Below are 22,639 nucleotides of genomic sequence, written 5' to 3' on the forward strand. Positions count from 1 at the left end.
CCACCCATCCCAATACGCTGATAATGGCTAACCCATACAGTCTGTCCCACATCCTTCAGGAAAAAACACCATTATCAGTGGAACCATCGACTAAATCACATTTAATGGCCCAGACAGACTCAAAGTATGATAAAAGAAATTCTGACGTAAGACTGAAAGAAAAAACATAATATAAATGATATTCCGGTGAAGGTCGTAGTTTACAAGACAGCAACGGCATGGTTTAGAATTTGAAAACAGTTCTCTTTTCCAAATAGCTGACATCGTAGACTATGAAGGGGACACGGATAGGCGGAGACCCACAGTCAGTGCGTTCTCTATTATCATTATTATTAACAAAAGGAGACATGGTAGAATAATCATTTCACTTCACACAAAAGTAAAACGCTGTCGGGATGAGCTGTCAAAGTTTCCATGGCAATGGCTGGGTAACTCATCTTTCATTCCCTCTGCGTCATTTAGCTTCCAAAAGCCACACAACCAACTCTCCTCCTCCTTCATGTGACTGTGAGGCCCGCTTTGCATCCAACCTCATAGTACAGTGACAGTCACATCCGCCTCATTAAGACAAAGTGCAAGCATAGCACCACAGCACTAATACAGTCACCCTTGAGGCGTTAAAAGGTGACTGCTGAAGGGAGGCTGACAAAGCAATGTGAGGCCCTAAGCAAGCACTGTCTTGTTGTCTTCTTATTTTCAAACCAGGCAAAGCTGACTGTGTAAATACGATCAGCCTCCAAACCAAACAGGACTTAGTTCTATCTTCAACCTACCGCTCCCCAAACTCTCCACCTCCTCGATTCACTTTTCAAATGTGGACCAAAGTGCCACCCTGCGGTTCGCGTGCTGGGCTGGCAGAGCTGTGAGTCGTCAAAGTGCATGTGAGGGGAGAAAGGAGAGACTGCTGGCAGGCATGACTGCTGGCTGGTGCCATGAGAAGCTGTGTGTCACTGCTGTATTTGCAGGGCTGCTAACTCTGCTAGAGCCAAGGTGACACAGCTGACGGTGGTGCCACAGAACAGTGTGTGTACCATTCTGGTATTTCACCGCCAGACTGTCTCCATGTCGTTATGAGCTGTAAGAGAGCGAGAGTGTGTGTGTGTGTGTGTGTGTGAGGAGCCAGCAAAGATATTGGTTGGAGCAAGTGCATGAGAAGTTTGCCTGATGAACACAAGATTCCTTTAGAACCTTTTCTACGTGTTGTAGTAAGAGAGTAGTAAGAGAGTGACTCAATTTGTAGATGAATCAAGAGTGTGATGTGTCACAGATTTATATTGCATTATACTGTAACATAAGACAAGCTCATGCATTAATACAGTATGGGTGAGTAGTATGTGCAGTAGAATTAGTTCCACAGTGTGTCCACTCCTGTCTGGTCTGCTGAATAACAGATTCAATTTTGACGGCGTGCTTGTGCAAGAAAACAAGACAACTGTGGAGTCAGTTATCATTAAGAGAAAAGCCTGTGAGCCACGGAAACATCACAGCATCCTGTTAGCACCTTCATACAGCTGTAGGAATTAAATGGGCTATGATAATGAGACTGGAAGCTTGAAAACATGGCTTCACAGCAGCCTGTGCCCTGTGGAACCTACACTGAGCAGCATAATAGAGATCGGCTAAAATGATCTCCAAGAAATTATAAGGAGAAAATTATAACTTTGAGTATGAACATTATAACTTGTGAGTGCGATGTGAAAACATTACATTTAACTTTTGATCATTTTCATCTTGCCAAGATCATTTTAAACTGTTGCTCTGTGCAGACAAAAAGACTTTGTCCACTCTGAACACTTTATCTTATGACGACATTGCAATCTGTCACGGCTATACAGAAAGAAAGGAGTTATTGTCTACTGGCCGTGTCTTATCTCATGTTTTCTGCACCTTTTGACCTTCTCCTTCTGAGAGATCCATTTCAGACACTTCGGATGTAAGTTAACATCTCTCTCCAAGCTTGCAAACGTTAAAAATGACAAAAGACAAATGATGTGGTTTCATCTCACTCTTGGGAACAGATACAAATGTCAACACCCCCCCCCCCCCGGTAAGGTCTTAATAGAGGTGCATTAGTGTCTGGGTCGTAGCACCGGGCACCACGAATGGTTGATCCGCCCCTGGTTATGAGCTTGTAAATCGGCTGTTTGCAGGGGGGTTAACACTTTACATTGAGAAAACAAAACAAGCAAATTTGGACACGGTCTTAACTTGGCAGAAGAAGACAACATAGGTTGGCAATTTTCCGATGGGAGCTAATAATATCTATACGCCATTTTTCCATGATACTGATGACACATAGAGACTGATTGCACAAACATGGCCCAAAATGTCTGACACTGGCAGAACTCTCCACTGTAGTGTACGTCTGTACGATGGCATGGATCAGCGCGCAGACAGCTGTCTTGACCCTGTCATACTGCACAACCCAAGACGCTTATGACACTGGTTCTGTCACATTTATGCTATAATATGGAAATTCTGTCTGGACGACACTAAGATGGCTGATAGCATACAGTGTGTCAACCTTTATAGCCCCTCCATGTCATATCTCACAGTGATATGTGACCTACATAATGTGTGTCACTGGGCTAACACCAGCTACCAGGATGACTAATGGCCATTATTGATCCAGGAGGTGGAGTAGAGAGAGCTGCCAACATTCAGATTCCCTCTCTATTAACGCAGCATGACACATGATCAATCTATCCGTGCTTAGACAGGGTTATGCACAAAACATCAATACTATCCTATGAAAAAGAGCCAAGATTTGGAAGACACTGACTAACAGTTAGGACATAGTTTCCGTTACAACATACTTGGGTCTTTGGATGGGGTTCCATTTGGACCCCTGGTGGGCCCCGGACCAGACATTGAGAAACAGTGGTTTAAATAATAATATCGCAACTATAGCCAAAACACTGGTAAATAAGCTGTCAAACGGGGTGCTATGGAGAAAGACATGAGAGAGACTTTTTACCAACAGAAAGGAGTCCAGGCTGAGTCGGCTGACGCATTTTCTTTTAAGGAAGTGTCTGGCAATGATGCATTGAAAAAGCTCAAAGCCTTGAAATCTTACAAAGCAACAACAACATCCCCACCGGATGTTTTTCGAGATCATCATTGTGAGCCTCTAGATCTGCATATTTCAAATGGCCAAAACATATAGGGCTGAAGTGGTTAGTGTGTTTTGTAATAATAATCCAAATCTTAAAAGTAACTACTAACTAAAGTTTTCATATAATTGTAGTGGAGTAAAGGTATAATATTTGCCTCTGAGATGTAGTGGAGTAGAAGTAAAAGTATATTATTATACTATTATATAGTATTATATTATTATTTGAAACACAGTAAAGTAAAAAATACCTCAAAATTGTACTTAAGTACAGTACTTGAGTAAATGTACTTAGTTTCTTTACACCACTGTTCGAGATGCAGCTGAAGTCCTCCCTGTATAACCTATAAAACAAACTCGTCCATTGAACAAGGTAATTTTCCTCACAAATTCTAATTGGCGAGACTAACCACTCTATACAAAAAGGGAAGCAAATAAGACTTGGTTACTATCGTCCTGTCTCCATTCTGTGTTCAGTATCAAAGGTAAATTAAAGGATCATATGAAAATTTAAGAATTAATTACAGTTATTTTTCATCTCACAATGTGCTGTTTGAATTTCAATCTGAACAATCTGAATCTGAACAATCTGAAAGAATGGATCTACACAGCAACATATTGCATTGTTAGCTGGTAGCTACCTTAATCCTAATCTAAGTGAAAAATACTTTATATAATGTAAATACCTGTTATGAACTGGTCCTTTGAAGGTTGGGTCAAACTTGCGCGGCTCACCTGCAAGACAAGCAGATAATCTCATGATTAGCCACGTTGAGAACCTGTGATGTAGCATTTGAATATGATACTCACCAGCACAGTGCTATAGACGTCAAACCAAGTGAAACTCAGTTGACATAGCCTAATCACTCTGCTCACCAACAAAGATCATTGAGAGAACATCAATCAAAAATGTCCTGATATGTGCTGTTGTTAATATTATTTATTTATGTGAATTTTCACTGGAGGATAAGCCCCTTGAGATGCAGCATCTCGTTTTCGAGGGGGTCCTGTTGTTGTTGTTGTTGTTTTATTAAAGATTGTACAGACTGTCTGTATATTTACACAGAATTATGAATAAAAATGTCATATCATTGTAACAGAGAATAAGAATCACATCTGTGGTATATGTCAAAATAAAATCTAAAATGTCCTCAATAATTGTTCATGATAGGAGAGAGGGAATAACAACATGCAGGAAAAGACTTTGCAAACACATTGCAAACTACGGCATGGGCTGTACACGACACTGAACTGGATCAGTGGTTTCAGTGACGTCCCGTAATGGTAAAATCCCAAGAACAATATAGATAACAGCTACTGGTCCTCTGTCTCTGAGCAAGACATACTTTCTTAGAATTACGACCTGCACACACAGATTGTAAATTGCTATGGATATGTGAGTCAGCTAATATACGATTGAGGAAGAATTACACATACTAGAGATCACTGCATTGCGCTGACCACCACAATAGGTATAGGTCTCCCAGCATCACTGCACTGAAAGGTGATGAACATGCTGAGAAGCAGCTGCAAAGAGCAAAACAATATTGCATATGGGGTTGCAATAAATCATCTGACGGATCTAAAAGTTTTTTCTGGGTCAGAGGAAGTAGTCCCCACTTGACTCTGCTGAACATGCAAGTGCAGTCACAAGATCCTCAATCACCCTATCTGTGTGCATGCATACGTGTAGTATGTGTGGTAGTAATAGAGGAGCACACCAGGAGATGAACACAGACTGTGAGCTGGTATATGACTTCTAGACAATTAGCTAATTATGCAAAAAATGAATGATCCTTTTAGTAGGCTATACATTTAAGGGTGAGATTAATATTGTACTTGATTCATGACCAAATTCATGACTAAAACACTACCTTGTTCAGAAGTAAACTTTGGAACCCCTCCCGCCCCCCACCCGCTCTCTTTTCTGACAGACATTAATTATGAAACAATGAAATTTAAGTAGTTCATGTTGAACTTATTGTTCTGCCCTAATACATCAGTGTATGACGGCGTATCTGAGAGCAACTGGAGCACACTCATGAGTACAACTAACAGCTACTTGAAGCCCACAAGCCACTCATATAGAATGTCAGGTATGAGTGTACTGTCCTACAAAGTATACACACTTTTCTGTCTTAACTAAGCTGTCATACATCTGGGGAGGCCAGTGCATGACAGTCACGAATGCATGAAATTGTATATGCCTACGGGTTACAATGGAATCTGAAAATGGCTTACGAAGTAGGCAAACAAATTACAACTACTGTACATAGAAATGCCAGCCCAATGTCATGTTCTAAGAGCCTACACATGTTCGTATATGAAAGAGTTGGCATGAGGGAAATATATACATAGAACATTCAATCTAGGTTTTGTTATGTGCATTAATTCAAAATGGCATGGTTATATAAGATCCTGCATGTGTATTTGGAAAAGGTATTTTATACACTCTAAGATGTGTCCCATTCAGGACATAAATATATCTGTTTACACTACACTACAGGCAGCCATCTGTTTGTTTCTATCAGAAGCCAGTCACTTTTTTGGTTTCTAAAAATGGGAGATCTTCTGGGTTAAGTGTGTGGATTCCTCAGCCAAGGACACAGTGTCAGAAAAAACAGGTGCTCACTGCAGCATTTGTAGTAAGAGAGCAATAAAGATAAATGATTTAGGGGACAGCACACTTTTATATTACTCAGTCATTATTATTCCACTATGTAGGCTGGAATGTACCAAAGATAGATGAGACTACATGTATGGTCTGTTTTAGTGAAGACACTGCACATAATAATATAATAATAATAATCCTACTCTGAGGCACATACTGTAGTAACACACACATACAAATGAACCTGTTGTCCCTTTAACCATGATTATCAGTAATACTGAACATAATATAGACCCTTCTGTTGATATGCTGTAGGCCCAAAACCATCAAGACAAAACCCCTTGTCTATTATACTTGTGTAATAGTGATTCTATTGTAAATCTGTAACGACACAGTTTAATTGTACTCATGACTGACTAAATACATTTTCTACAGTTGAATCTATTTGGGGCATATGAGGTATGCCACCACAGGTGTTAATTGATGTTAACCTGAAGAAAAACCATAGAGACTTCAAGCCTGTGTGTGCACTTTAAGTGAGTCAGGCAGCAAGGGATTATAAGCCCTTCCACTAAACTGTGTGATTCTTCCTTACCATGCATCGTATCACATGACATTATGTGTTCCGCTCATCTGAGATGCACTAGCCAGTTCTACTGTAAGTCGCTTTACATTCCACTGGATGTGGCTACTGGAGCAGTAGACCAAGGAAGAACCTTCACCGCAAATTCTTCAAATCAGCCTCATGGTGGCGCTACACTTCACGTTATGGCCTATAACTCTTAAACCGTAGGTCATACAATCAAAAATATTTTCCCCTTGATTCCTTGGATCATAAAACTCTCCATATAGACACCGGCCATTCGTGCCAGATTGCATTTTCCGTAATTTCAAAAACACACTTTATGCTACTACTCCTACAGATTTTGTCCAAAACTCACATGACCCCACATATCTCTGAGGTCAAGTGATCAAGATATTTTTCAAATGCCATTCCGAATGGATATGAGTGACTTCCAGATTTTGCGGGCCCTGGGTAAGCAACCCGGCCTGGCGGAGACCTGTGCTCTGAGGTGCACACTTTTCAAGTTAATGTTGTTGTCAATGTTCTTCTGAGTGAAAGAGGATGGAGATATGTATTACATTACAAAATGTTATCATTAACATTTTAGAATAAAGGAGTAAATCCTCACACTCATATCTGCCGATAGTCAATAGTTTATTGTGGACTGTAACAGAGAGGACCTCTGTTACAAATATTGCACATGTATTTTAACCCTGAGTTGACTGATTTGCACAGCATATGGGCACTTTGGTAATTTGCACAGCATATTTTGCACAGTCATTTTATTGTTGAATACATTTGTTTCCTGTTTGACTGAGATGGCCACTCAGCCAACGAGTTCCACCTGGGGAGACTAAAGTGACAATCATGATGGGCAGGTGTAATGTGTGTAATAAGTGCAATAGAGACTAGGTGCAATATGGTTGAGGGGCAATGTAAGTTTTATTGTTGAGGTCTGATTGAATGCCTAACAATTACCTGTGTGTTTCAGCATGATTGGGCTGGACCATATTAGGATAGCTGGGGGGGGTTATGATGTGCTGGTGTGAGTGGGAAATTATGTTGTAGTATGAAGAAGGAATTATTGAATAACCTGTGTAGTTAATGAGACTTGTAATACTTGTGTTTTAAGGCTATTTATGTTCATGTATTTATTGTATGTTTAGTTAGGTATTTATTATATGTTTTAGAAACACCCCTATGACTGGTGCAGTCAAATGGTTTAGTCCATGCTCATTAGTGCCAGCTGGCTATAAAAGGCTGCTGCCATTTCACCAGACGAGAGTATTGAGAGCTGAGGGTGAGAAGCCAAATGCTATCAGGTCTGGATGTTTCTCCTAAATGTCTGTCATGTTTTGTAAATAAATACACCTTCGGGTTACACCCTACAAGTGCCTCTGTACTGATTCCAGCCGCTAAGACGGTCCTCTTCACAATTGGTGTCAGAAGTGGGATCCACGTCACAGTACAGAGGCCAAATCAAGTGGTGTAATGAAGGAAGGTCGGCAGGAGCCACCAGAGAAGAAAGCAGCCAGAGACCAGCAGAAAGATGGAAAGGCATCAGGTCCGAAGCAGCAACGCAGAAGAGAGGGTATGCGACAACACCTCCAGCAGCTCCACCTGCGGGTCGGTGACATGGGAGGCAGCTCGGATCGTGAGCAGGAGGGGGAGCAGTGTCGAGGAGGAGATGAGGAGACCAAGGTGGGGAGTGGTGCCAGACCCCAGAGGGAGCCACCTTTTCACAGGGAACCCAGGCTGCCACTCTCTCCACATGAGGACACTGACCAGTTGGTGAGCGCCTTTGAGCAAGTTGCCATGTATGGTATGCCGTCATCACAGATGAGGGGGAAGTTGCCTTCTTCCCCTGCTCACCGGTAGCACAGAGTGCTCAAGATTTTAATGTACATGAAGGCCTGAACTACAAGTAAATGAACTACAAGCAAATGAACTACAACGAAGTGATGAGAACTACAATGTGCTTAGAGTCCCCCATAGCTTTGAGGAGGGGGGTAATTATTCATATTTATATGGATGCCCTTCTCTATTGGCTTGAGGGGAGTAATTGTGTGACTGAGTGTCCCTGAGCCTGTTCCAAGTACCCGGAGGATTGAGGGGCTTGGAGAGGAGGGAGGTAATGTAACAGAGAGGACCTCTGTTACAAATATTGCACATGTATTTTAACCCTGAGTTGACTGATTTGCACAGCATATGGGCACTTTGGTAATTTGCACAGCATATTTTGCACAGTCATTTTATTGTTGAATACATTTGTTTCCTGTTTGACTGAGATGGCCACTCAGCCAACGAGTTCCACCTGGGGAGACTAAAGTGACAATCATGATGGGCAGGTGTAATGTGTGTAATAAGTGCAATAGAGACTAGGTGCAATATGGTTGAGGGGCAATGTAAGTTTTATTGTTGAGGTCTGATTGAATGCCTAACAATTACCTGTGTGTTTCAGCATGATTGGGCTGGACCATATTAGGATAGCTGGGGGGGGTTATGATGTGCTGGTGTGAGTGGGAAATTATGTTGTAGTATGAAGAAGGAATTATTGAATAACCTGTGTAGTTAATGAGACTTGTAATACTTGTGTTTTAAGGCTATTTATGTTCATGTATTTATTGTATGTTTAGTTAGGTATTTATTATATGTTTTAGAAACACCCCTATGACTGGTGCAGTCAAATGGTTTAGTCCATGCTCATTAGTGCCAGCTGGCTATAAAAGGCTGCTGCCATTTCACCAGACGAGAGTATTGAGAGCTGAGGGTGAGAAGCCAAATGCTATCAGGTCTGGATGTTTCTCCTAAATGTCTGTCATGTTTTGTAAATAAATACACCTTCGGGTTACACCCTACAAGTGCCTCTGTACTGATTCCAGCCGCTAAGACGGTCCTCTTCACATGGACACAGAGACTTAAAATACACCAACGTTTCTGACTGACTAGGCTGTTATGTGGTTTTCCACTTCTTTTGTTGCATTCAAGTCTTTGTTGTTCTTTTCCCACTTGGGGACAGCATGACATTGTGAACTCTAAGCTCTTTGAAAGGTTTGACTTCCCCACTAGTGAAGAAGTTGGTAGAACTCTATCTTGATTTATTACTACTGCAATTTCAGTTTGACGTTGCGCTGATCACCTCTGCCAGAGTTAGATTGCATTCTTTTTTTTGTCTGAGAACAAAATAACTCAAACAAGACAGGGGACAGTGTGGCTCCCATGTGGATCTCAGACTTCTAGAAAAGATCTTTCACGGCAATTGGTCCAGCGTTACCGGAGATTAGCTACTCTCAGACAGACAGACAGACAGGGGCGAAAACATAAATCTCCGACCTTCGTCCATCCGTCTAGATGAATATTTAAAAAGTAAATAAATACGACACCTTATACGACTAACATTGTGTCAGCAAAGCTCTCAGAATCATCAAGGATCCAAGCCATCCCAACCACAGACTGTTTCAAATGATGCTGCAACGCAGTCTCAGAGCCAGTGGCAAAAAGCTTCTTTCCCCATACAATCAGGCACATGAACGTTCTGACAAGAACAAAAATAAATCAGGACAAAAGGAAACGCTAACCAGCAATTTGCGAGATTAGCCCTGGATAAAGACACACACAGGCCCTCTTCTCGATGGCCATACAGTAACTTGGTGGTGATCAGCAGGCGCACCACCTACGTACAGTAGATGCACTGCGGCGTGACAGTGGAGCTAAAAACACTGCAGAGCTCAAGACCCTGATGCTAGACAGGAGGGTTTGGAAGGCAGCGATTCTGGAGTCCCGTGTTGGCTAGACCGCACTCTTGCATCACATCTCAGTAGGCTAGAGTAGAGATGACGAACTTTTGGGTCAACAAGGTCAAGGTCAAACTAGAGAATTGTTTGGGTGGATTTTCATTAAACATCTTGGGAATTATCTGTAGGCTGCTAGTGAAACACAGGATAGATACTAACTGTATCTGAACAGTAGAGTCAAGAGCCAAACCAAGATAGATAAGAATAAAGATAAAATAAAATATATTAGACGATTTACTAACTAACTAATTAGAAGATTAGTTACGATTAACTTTTGAGTCGAAAAGGTCAATATCGAGAATGGCTGGGCGGATTTTAATGATACACGGTGAGAATGCCCTGAAGAGATTATTAACTTTTGGGTTGAAGGTGAAGGTCACAATCAAGGGTCACGGTCAAAATCAAGAACATGAAATGTGGTGGTAATGATCAATAGGCTGCCTCGAAGAGATAATTAGGCTAACTTTGGGTCAAAAAACTCAAGTCAAGCCAGCTAGGGATGAAACGAGAGACTGTGGACTGAATGAAAGGATAACATTTTAATACCAAGGTCAAAATTTAGAATAGATTTATATGTTTTGCATATATTTGAAAAACCTGGAGATTTCTACTCTGTATTACCTTTCATGTTTCTCCAATAAATCTTTTTTGACAACATTTTTTAATTGAGAATAGATAAGAGGATGTTCATGGAACGGTGGGAATTAAATAAGGCACTTTGACAGGAACAAAACAAGTCTTTCGCTGTTGTTGATTTTCATCTCATCTACCCCCAACTCTGGCCATATATCTGCAAACTAGGCTAACCCTAACCAGAACCCTTTTTGGCATGGAAGAAAGTTCCTCAGTCTTCAACAGCAGACAGACAATAAAGCCCCAAAATAAGATGCCACAAGGGTCTGCATTTTACGTCTTTATCATTTTTTTCATAAGGTATCGTACATTAGCCTACATTCTGATCAATGTTGTACTGAAAGTACAAATGCTATGCAACTGTGTTGGAATTTCCAACCCAGTTCCAGTAAAATTACACCCTGCTGTGTGACAAATCTGTAGTCTAGCAACCGTTTCCATTGGCTACATTGGCTAACATGTGAACACTGATGGACAGTATTGTCATAGTGACAGAATGGCTACTCATGTCATAGTACTTTTTGGCTGATCCAAAATACATAACATATATATATATATTATTTTGTTTGTTTGTTTTTTAAACGCCCATAAACCCCCCTTTAACTCCAACATCAAATATTTTTTCCTAACCTCTCCTCTCGTCATGCTGACTATAGGTTTGGCCAGGATCTTGTGCACCGAGATGCAGCAGCAGGAGTTAAGGAGAACAGTTGGTGGGGTGCGCTATAAGAGGCAGCCACGCAGGCCATGTGAGCAGTGCAGCTCGAACTCCTCGCGTCAATACAACCCCCTCCCCATTGTCGAACGCTCAAATTAATTCAAAGCAATGCTCAAGAAACTTCAAAGCCTCCAAAAAGGCATTTGGGACAGCCCTACGGATCACAAAGTAATGTTCAGTACCTGTACGATTGCACAAGGTGAGGTTTTGCCTGGAACTGAGTTAAAATTGCATACACGCATTGCATCACAGTAACTCCCTTAAGAGCTAATTAAAGCTATCACCGCCGTGAGCTCAGCTGGTTAGCTTGCTATTGAATCGGGACCCAATGAAAGCTTAATATATATATAGAGGGAAAAAAAACATTCATTGATCGTCATGGGGTGTGTGTATCTCTCACACACACACACACACACACACACACACACACACACACACACACACACACACACACACACACACACACACACACACACACACACACACACACACACACACACACACACACACACACACACACACACACACACACACACACACACAGTATGGGGCCAGATTGTAGGCTGGTCCATATGGTGGATGAGAGCTGATTCACACTGAGATCAAAGGAAAGTCAGTGGTGAGATGACAGATTGTATTGCAGTGAGTGGCAGGGGCGGAGGTTGTTCAGTGGTCCCTCCACTGGGCTATTACACCGAGATAAGGGACCAGCCTACGGCTGTACAATCACTCGAAAATCATGATTTTATGGCAATTAATTCAACCCCCTCATTTAGTCAGCTGTTGCATCTTGCCCTTGTCTCCTCTCTATTACACACAAGTGTTGAAACCAAATGTTCTGGTTATCAACCCATCTTCATCCCCTCCCCATCTTTCAGGCTTAAGTAAAATCACAGAAAACATTGCAGACCATGAGATACAGCACTGATAAACACAATAAGCAACATAGGGTAACATTGAGTAATCATTATCAATAATCGTGAATACAATATTATGCAAAATAATTAGGATTGTCATTTTAGCCATAATCGTTCAGCCCTAGACCAGCCAATATGTTCGACAACAGGATCAACAGGAAACTCATTCCCCCTGCCATTACATAAACCAGGACAGTCATTAGGCTGGTCAAAGCCCCATTGAACCTGTCAATACTAAATGACAGAGGAGAGTCATAATACAACACAATACAGGATTGCAGGGACACTCAGTGCACCAGGAAAAAACGAAACAAAAAAAAATCACAATGGATATTAAAACAAAGAGGGAAAATAATTATACAGTCTAACCGAGAGAGTAACATTTTGAATCTGAGCATGCACTGACTCCATCTGCTCATTCGACAACCGCTGTAATACAAATGACTATATTTTGGTATGATACTGTATGTGATGTTTTTATTCAATGCATCAGCCTGATTACCTCCACAAACCATAATGTACCGTACTCTGTGCCGTCGGTAAAAAGAAAAAAGGAAAACACATTTCATTCCGGGGCACGGGGGGGACTCTGACACTCATCAGCATTGCTGGGCCACCAGCCCACCACCAGGCTCCGCATGACACGGCTGTTTAGACTGCACTGCAGTCCACCAGCACATGGAGAGAGAGGGGAAGAGAGGGAGGGAGGAAGAGATAGAAACAGAGAAAGAGAGAGAGAGGATGGGGAGAGAGGGAGAGAGATGGGGGAGAGAGAGAGAGGTGAATTGGATGTGGGTTGCTGGCAGTGGTGAGGCTGAAAGAGTGTCTGTAGTCAACAACATTTGGAAAAAGCCTGGCGGGCATTGGAACACAGAGACAGCTAACTGTTGGTCACTGTTAAGTTCCACTAACTGACGTCTCTATTGACAAGACATCATGTTAGCAAGAGCATCATGTTTAATAACCAATGAACAGGATATGAGGTAACCCGTGACCTTTGCACTGATACTGGAGGAGCTCTTGTGGTGAGCTATAATGTTGCCTTTTATCACATACCCAGCCCTATAATATGATAGGATGATAAGGGCCCAAGTGGGAGATAACTTATAACACCCAGGGGTCAGCAAGTAAGCTTGGCCTCGAGCCAATGTTTTTATCTAAGGCACAGAACAGTACTATAGAACAGTATAGTCAATGGCTAAAAAAGGTTGCTGGTTAGTTAGTGCCACCCTGGCGTGTATGGGTGAATAGTCAGAGTTTGATTCATTGAATGATTGAATACTTTATTAACATAAATATTAACAGTACAGGTCAAAGGTTACGCTAAAAGGATAACACAAAAAGCCCCAGGGGCTAGTTTCCGTTGTGGTCCTTTGTACTCAATTCATCAGTAATATTTACGGTAAGTCAGGCGACTGGAACCTGCAACAGACCACAAACATATGTATGATGGAGGGAAAGTGGCTGGGAAATGCTGGCCCATTAATTAATTATAAAATGCTGTAAATGACATGGGTTTTATATCCCCTCTCCATATTGTGAAAAAAAGTCTATCTCCTGAAGCATCAGGAGGACTGACTGCTTCTCTGTTATGCACGACATATCACCACCTGGACTGACCAGGTAGAGGAGTCTAAATTATTTGAATAATTCATTATGTGACATACTTTTATTCTCAGAACTAGAAAGTGCACTTAACAGAATCGCAATTATTTGATATTATCACAATATTTTTTTGCATAATTGTCAGAATTATTTCCATTCATCTACATAAATTAATCTGTTGAAAAATCTTCATACATATTCAAACATTTTCAAAGGAATAGCTAAAATAGCAGATCTACAAGCTCAGTTCTTGTAGATCTGCAGTTCTGCAGAACTGTTGCCGACCACTGAGGGTTACATCATCCTCGCCGTGGAAATCAACGTGTCAAGCATGGATGAAAATCGTCCGCCAAACACGGTCAACAAACCTTGCCAGGGCAGCAATCAACCTCAGGCATATTCATGAATGCCCAGGCGGTAATCTATGCAGTGACATGTCCTCCCATGACAGATTTACATAAAACAGGACAATCATGTTGGCCTCTGAAGGCACAGATATTGGACTGGGAAGGGAATTACACTGTCTCAGACAAAGCCTTTGCCAGTAATCCATACCAGCCAATCACATTTGCATCTGCATTTAGTCTGCCACAGTAACAGACATAAGGATGTAAATAGACTGACTTTACAGCTTTATGCATGTTTGTGATACGCTGTAGTGAATGAAGGTCAAATGAGGCAATCCTTCCAGTGAGTCTAAGCATGAGATTGAGTGGCAGAGAATCGACTTCAAAGCGCCTCTGCTGGGAACAGCACCAAATGTAACAACCCGCCATGGAGTGATAAAGCTCAACGCTTCAGGGGGAAGTCATAGAAGCTGTTTTCCCATCAGCTGGTATTTCTCATTTCGGAGGAGGGAGAATTGCACACTTATCTCCTTGCCGTAGACCCCCCTGATGGACCCTGCAGCATAGCAGCATAGACTTCACAGGAGTTATGGGTGCATTTACTGCTGAAACTGATTCACTGCACACGGGCAAATAATCTGGATCACTTGCTGCCATACATCAGTTCATACTGGCTCAGCTCATGGAGCAACGCGAGAGGTGGGACTAAATTTAGAGACATTACGGTACCACTAAAAACACCATACTGGGCGATGTTCTTTGCAAGATCCCTAGCACTACAAAATGTATTGCACTTTATTATACTGTATCACCAAGGTGTGGTATAATCATTTAAGTGACTAATTTCAAGTCTGCATTAGGGCTATTTTAATTATTATATTCACTTCACTGTAAGATGCAGTCATTTAGATTCTGTAGTTTGGTGTTTTTTTGCTTGCTTGGTTCTTTATTACTAGTATGGTAAATGCTTACCAGTTAATGCTTGTATTTAATACTTATGCATCGCTTTCTTAATGTTTTCTTTATTGCTGGGTTTACCCCTGATGTTTACTACTAAACTAAAATCCATAAATAACTTCATCTGAACATTTATAGGCTACTACTTTCCCCCACATATGCTATTGCTACACACAATATTGTCATAAGTTGCTGAAGTATAAAAACTGCTCTCCTTTCCCATTACTCTGACACCGCAACGCTGTCTCCCCCTTTCTTTCCATGCTCAACTGGTCTCCGTAAACATATCCAGTATACAGACAAGACACAGGCACCAGTGTACCCTGGCTCCACTGTCAAACACAGGCCTCTTTCATGCCATGGTCAGGCAAACAGCTCGAACACTGCAGGTGCTCTACATGGGGTGGGTCAGAGAGGCCATTTGAAAAGGTTTTCTCTCCCCCCCCCCCCCCCCACACCCCCTCTGCTGATTCATAAATACTTAGACCTGAGTGAAGGGCTTCTTGGGTGAGTTTGCACCTCCACAGCAAAAAACACAGTGCGTTTATGGAAAAATATACAACAAAAGTACCAAAATATAAAGTTTAAAGATTCAGTATAAGGATGTTCCTTTCCGACTTCCTGCCAGCAGTAGAGGCCGTTAAATTTGAACACTGTGTGTATTTTTTTACATTTATATTTAATGAAGCGCTGATTTCTGCAAATCCATGGAGGAAAACGGCATTGGCAACATGGCATTGATATGGCTCATGTCTTCCTCTGGTTGCAAATTAATGTTCACTGGACTCCAAACCAGTTTGAGGAATAGAAACGGTCTATTACCGGTTAATAACATAACTTTTTTGTTCCTCTAATATTTAACAATAATTTGTCTTCATCTGCGGAGATGCCTCTTGCGGAGGTCCACAATCTCGTCTGCAGCCAGGTATTCTTGGAAAAAAGAGAGAGTGTGCTGTCCTCACTCCTCACATCTCCATCGCATCTCTCTTGGGTGCATACTCAAGAAAAGCCTGTCTAAAGCACAGCAATAGTGTTTTTAAATACTGGACTACCATGGCTGTATCAAACCCAGAGCAGCCAGTAGGATGAGACTAGCAGGACACTGCCAAATACATCAAGAGCTGCCAGTAAGCAAATTGGTGCTATGGGAACCAAGACACAGGCATCGGTCTCAAGGACATCCCACATCAACATACGTAGACATACTCAAGACAGATGCAGGAGCACAAAGTACAGACGAGCAGGCCAGATGACTGGAGGCGACGATGGAGGGCTCGTCTGAGGACGACCTCGAGAGATGAACCTTTTTTATGTTGGGGGTTGCATGCAAGTACAGAGCTCAGAACATAGGATTGGGAAAAAGGGGTTTCAGTTGAAATGGCACGTTCATAACCAGGCTGCCTAGAGAGGTCATTGCTATAGAGATAAAGAGCACAGCAATGCTCTGACAAGAGTGAGAGGGTCATGTGCGTGGGTCTAGGGCAGAGCTTTACTGGCAAGGCTTCACTGCTTCTCACACACACACACACACACACACACACACACACACACACACACACACACACACACACACACACACACACACACACACACACACACACACACACACACACACACACACACACACACACACACACACACACACACACACACACACACACACACACAGAGAGAGAGAGAGAGTGAGTTCCCCTTACATGCACTGGGTGCAGTGTCTTCTGACCTGGCCCAAAAAAACAGACAAGGGATTTGGAATCCGTCTGTGAGGGAATCAAAGCAGTTGGAAAGCTCCAGAATGCTTACTTTCTTTTCTCCATACTACACAAGTCATCATGGCTAGATAACCCCAAGCACTTCCTCTTTACATGTAGCTCTCAGCCCCCATCATATTTTTCTGCCCTTCCTTTCCATATCCAACCCCCTCCCCTTTTTCTTTCAATCTTCTCTTTTTCATTCTCTGAGGGAGGCTGCAGCCTTTTAAGCACTTGTCTCCTTACTGAGACAAGAAAAACAACCTCCTAAACTCATCTAAAGTCAGATCTTGGGCTTGTGCAGCAATAGGTTCACTTTGCTGTGTACCTTAGGGATCCAACCTACCAACCATTAGGAGATGGTCTGGGTCCTGGGTGGGATGGTGTATTTGACACACAGTCTCTCACACACACACACACACACACACACACACACACACACACACACACACACACACACACACACACACACACACACACACACACACACTCTCCCCTCAGTAATGGTTTCATGTACAACGCTTGCTGACCCATCCCTGTCTGAAGGAGAGCATAGCAGGACACAAGCAGGGTGGGCTTGCCCTCCCAGGTGGTTCTTCTTTCTGACTGACTAGCGTTAGTTTTTTCTGAGTGTCAGGCAATGACAGCCAGCGTGCTGCTGCTGCAAGCTGAAATGTGGAAGCAATGCGTCTGGGGGCTTTGTGATGACCTTGTCCAACTCTGTGGGGGCCTCTGGTCATGTCAATGGGTAGCACTGTATTTCAGTGAAACAAGACTAGTGGCTGCTTCTGGATCAGTGATGGGCTCAACTTGGCCTTTGTGTGGATTTAAATAGCTTTGTACAAAGAGCAGGGTGGATATGACTTGGCTTTAATGCCAACAACAACACAACACAGGCCGATGTGTCTATTGAGAAAGAGCTATTGCAACGTAATACAAGAAAAAGAAATATGAATAAAAAACAATATGCAAGTATAATCAATGTAGCCTGTAATTTATATTCTCAAAGAAGCACAGTAGCAGCAAAGATAAAGGCAAACATGACGTCCCGCACAAATTATTGAGTCATAAATAAAAGCACTGTGTTTTTGTCCCTTAAAGCAGGCAAGAGCTCACTTGGGCAGGCCTGCCTTGCCTCTATGGTGGCTACGCTTCTGCTCGTAGATCTGCTACTGTATGTAGCAGAGCAAGAATAAACTATAAACCTGGCCCAGGTCTCTCTACTCACTGTTGCTAACAAATAAACATAAAATGGCCAAAGAATAATAGCATAATATTTAAGATTTGCCAAGTATCTATGATGTTTAAAACATCCACAATCTAAGGATGGGTCTGACAATAATCAGGGACCCCTCTCATCCTGCCAATGCGCTTTTCTCCCCCTTCCTCCAGGCAAAAGGTTATTATATATATATATATATATATATATATATATATATATATATATATATATATATATATATATATATATATATATATATATATATATATATATATATATATATATTATATATAAGAAGGTTATTAAGACCAGAAGTACTCATTTCTGTAAATGCACATCCTTGACTCCTCATCATCAGTTCAGGCCATACCATGAACATAACTTAACTTTGTCCCCTAATTTTTATTTATTTTCAGAAATTCAGAAATTGGTGAAGTTTTGCTTTAAGATGACAGTACAATTTCTCTCTGGCCCTCTGAGGGAGGTTGACTGTCCTGATGTAGTCAATGTCAATGCAGCCTTACTGCCTGTGTCCTCCAACAAGGGGATCCTCTTAACCTCTGCCACTCTGTTCTACACAAAATGAATTCAGATCATTGTTGACTTAGCTAACTCAGCTAATCCGTAAGGTGACTTCAAGGCTCTCAATATCTGCAGTGAGGCATGTGTACAAAACAGAGATGTGAGTTGACCCTGTTCTTCCTTGGGATAGCGATTCATGTATTTTGATAGACCTAAGTGGTTTATTTGGTGCATTTAACGTATTTTAACCACTTAAACCCTGTATACTTAGTGAACCAGACTTGAGTTGGCTCTGTAATTGGTCTGCTCTTGTTTCCTTCTCCACCAAACCTCTTCGCCAGAGGTAGCAGATCTACAAGCTCACCATGCGACGTGTTGCAACGCGTTGTGAGCTTGTAGATCGGCTATTTCTGCTAATGTTCCCCCCAGAATAGAGGCCGTTGAGGAGAGAGACAGAGAGAGAGAGAAAGAGACGGACAAAACCTACATGTCATGCAAGTAGCTGTGTCCCTCACTTGTTCGCTAGCGTGTATCAGGGTTGTATTTAATAAATCACTGTCAATGTCAGTTAGTCCTCAAGTAAGTCACACACAAATACCAACTACAGTCATGCTGCACACTGGAAATGTATAGTGTCCTCGTTGTCGCCTCCAAGCGCCCTTGCAGCTAACGGTCCAATTGCCAAAGGCAAAGACAATCCAATAACTACCTTGATGCAAACATAAACTTCTGAGGGTATTTACTACCTGAAGCCACTGAATATAGGAAATATTCATTCATTCAAACTACTAGTAGGCAGGCACTGACATATACCTCACACACACACAGAGGTTACTCATGTCACAAAGACACTTGAAAGGCCTGTAATGGTACTGTACGTACCTGTTCCTGAGCAAAATGAGCCATTTGAACCGCCACATCCTCTGACTGCAATTTCACAGAGAGAGGCCACAAGGAGTCTTTGATTCTAAACCAAAGCTCTCCACTTTTTGTGAAGCTGCTGCACTGGAATAATGCTACGTTTAGGGAAGCCGCCCATGCGATACATTTGTTAATTAACAGTGTGCCCGACTCACCATTTTGTGTTGAATGGAACTCATTTCTAAATTGTTACTCACAAACCTGTCCAAAAAAAATTATGAAGTATTTTCTGCTTTTCTGACTTACTGAACATTGCAATTGTACAGGTTAAGTCTACCATACACGTTCTGCAACTTTTGGTTAGTTCTATAAATATCTAATGTTATACCCGAATCTTGGTTTCCAAGCGAGTAGAAAACATATAAATGTGCAATGAAAAGCATTGAGCATTGAATAGTTGAAAATCACTCATGTCTGCTTTTTGTTATGTATGAATGCACAATTTGTTTTTGCAACTGATTAAAATTCTGACTGTGTAAATATTTTGTAAAAGCAGTAATAGCCATCCCCACAATATTGATATTGAGCTATGTGGTCAACAATGTTGTGATATTTAATTTTGTCCACATCGCCCAGCCCTATAAGAAGGTATAGGTATAGGCAGGACAGTTTTTGCCTGCATGAGAGCTCAAGAAATTCTGAGAATGTCCAAGAGAGCTGACTGAACTAAAGCTCTGGAGAGCCAATTGGATGGAGCAGCTAACCTGAACACAGGCAGTCATCACGATAACTCTTTCTCATGCTCCAGTGGATAGGTCTTCAACTAGCCTTGTTGTTAAAGTCCTTGCTATGTTCTATGTAATCCTCTGAAGAGCATCACTTTTGGAGGAAAACAGCAATGACTACGCACACCTGAAAATGTTTTTGACATAATACACGAAAGCTGTAATAATGTATAAAAGCACAACATTTATAGGGCAGGGCATGAAACATTAACTCCTTCTCTGCTCCATTGAGGAAAGGGAATGAGGAATTTGGTGCCTGGTGATAGTGTAGTTGCCTCTGGATCTCACATGTACCGCTGCTGGCTAGGATTAATTCCTGCATGCCAGGGCCTTTCTCCTGTGTCTCTCCTATGCTTTCTTGCCCTCAGCCTTAATATATATGTCTTGTGTCTTTTTTTTTCTGAAGAGCGAGTGTTGGGGTTTGACACAAAAAAAATAATCCTGGAGTGAGGGGATGTGGAGCTGAGTGCCTCAGGAGAGCAGTGAGAATCTCCTCCTTTGCAGTTGATTTCAGGACTGACTGGCACTGACAGGATTACAAGCATGACTGGCATAGAGCTGGAGTCATGGGGGAACAAAGTGACATGCAGGGTCAGTGTGTGTGTGTGTGGGGAAATGATAGGCATATACTATACAACGCCCACCGCGCCGACAACCATGAAGCACAGACTAGGTATTGAATATGTCAAAATATGAGAGAATGTGAGAAGATACACCACTGTCAAGCTACCATGACAGTGTTGTTGTCATATATATAGACCTAATCATCAGCGCCATGCAACTTGGATGAAGGCTGGTGACATTTACAACCTGTCAACACCTTTGGCAGTTGAGAAATGTATTTGACATAGCAATTTGACAACCGTTTAGCAGTCAAATTAAATTATGACAAATTATGTGTATGATATGTTCATGTACAGTAGGCAAAAGATTCGGCATCCAGAATTTAAATGTTGTGTCATAGCCTCATGAGACCATTCTGTGGTATACACTACTCGCCTGCATGGCTTCTGGCAGTAATAAAGGATTATATATTCCTTTGATAAACAACATGATTAAAAGACAGTCTAATTGACACAGAGAAGCTGCCCACAGATTGAATGTCCATTGTGCCCAAAAAGCAGCCAAATGCCACATGCTGACAAGAATCCCTTTGTCTCCGACAGTCAGAACTGAGGGCTTTGTTTTTCTGTCCTTGTTGTCAAGCTGTATAACTGGACTTGTAGTTGCTGTATTTTACCCCATCGTGGCCGTGTACAGTATGGAACGTGACAAAAGCGTCATTGTTGTTGTGGGTTATTGTGTGCACTTTTAAAGCACTGATTTTCTCCACTAACTGTGCACAGACAGACAGACAGACAGACAGACAGACAGACAGACAGACAGACAGACAGACAGACAGGCACAAACAAGAGGTTCAACAATGATTTTTGCGGATGAGTTGACTACATAATCTAAAATCTGCAAGGTTCTTAATGAAACATGAATACAAGATATTTAATGGCTCAATGTATTGACGGAAAAAGCACAACAAACCATTTAAAAACACTACACGGCGTACAACACAGTAATGACATAAATTGTAGCCTATTTTTTTGTTTTTTAGCGAGCGTAAAACGCGAGTTGGTAACAACGACGTAAATCAAAACCACTGGGGCCATAATAATAACATCAACAATAAGGCACAAAACACCCTTTGTCACACTGAGTAGGAGAAAGGTACACAGCATTTAACAAAGACGAGTCGACTCACCATAGTAAGAAGGAATGTCCGTCTTTCTAGCCATTGCACTTCGTACAGGAGACGCGGCAGCGTGTTTGTTTTGTTGGTTGCATATGACACTGGAAGTGAATGGCGTTTTAAATGCTGCTGCTGTCCTAATAAATATACAGTAGCAGCTTTTTGATGTGTTTCCCCCCCCCACGCAGCTGAGAGAGCGTCAGTGTTTACAGCTCGAGACAGCGTCATTCATTATGCGAGTGCGAGAGGGAGAGTAGCAGGGGGAGCCTTGTGATCCCATATCCTGGAGGGACCGTCACGCCGTGATTGGCTAGATGGTTGTCAGGCAAGCTGGCTGACCACGATATTAGTAGTCGTACGACGGTGTCGCGCGCCAAAGAGTAACCGATCTACAAGCTCACAACAAGTCACCGGCTGATGCGTTGTGAGCAATCAGCATAGTTAGGTTGTTGTGAGCTTGTAGAATGGCTATTTCTTGGGCGCGCGACACCGTCATAC

The 22,639-nt window shown here is 42.0% G+C and overlaps 1 protein-coding gene across 5 annotated transcripts in view; it reads right to left on the reverse strand.

Annotated features, from left to right (window-relative positions):
• slc44a5b (solute carrier family 44 member 5b) overlaps positions 1–22,337 on the reverse strand; it is a 57,475-nt gene extending 35,138 nt beyond the window's left edge. For all 5 annotated transcript variants that reach the window (XR_014601544.1, XM_084067803.1, XM_084067801.1 and 2 more), the window contains exons 1-2: positions 22,154–22,337; positions 3,799–3,847 (exon numbers count right to left, since the gene is read on the reverse strand). Coding sequence is in view for 4 of the 5 variants with exons in the window: in XM_084067803.1 (XP_083923929.1) it covers positions 3,799–3,847; positions 22,154–22,187 (83 nt within the window). In the remaining variant the exon portion in view is untranslated. The remainder of the gene's footprint in view (positions 1–3,798; positions 3,848–22,153) is intronic.
• Between the last annotated feature and the right edge of the window lie 302 nt (positions 22,338–22,639).

This window comes from Gymnoscopelus microlampas, assembly GCF_963454915.1.
Source record: "Gymnoscopelus microlampas genome assembly, chromosome: 9".
In the NCBI taxonomy this organism is placed as follows: Eukaryota; Metazoa; Chordata; class Actinopteri; order Myctophiformes; family Myctophidae; genus Gymnoscopelus; species Gymnoscopelus microlampas.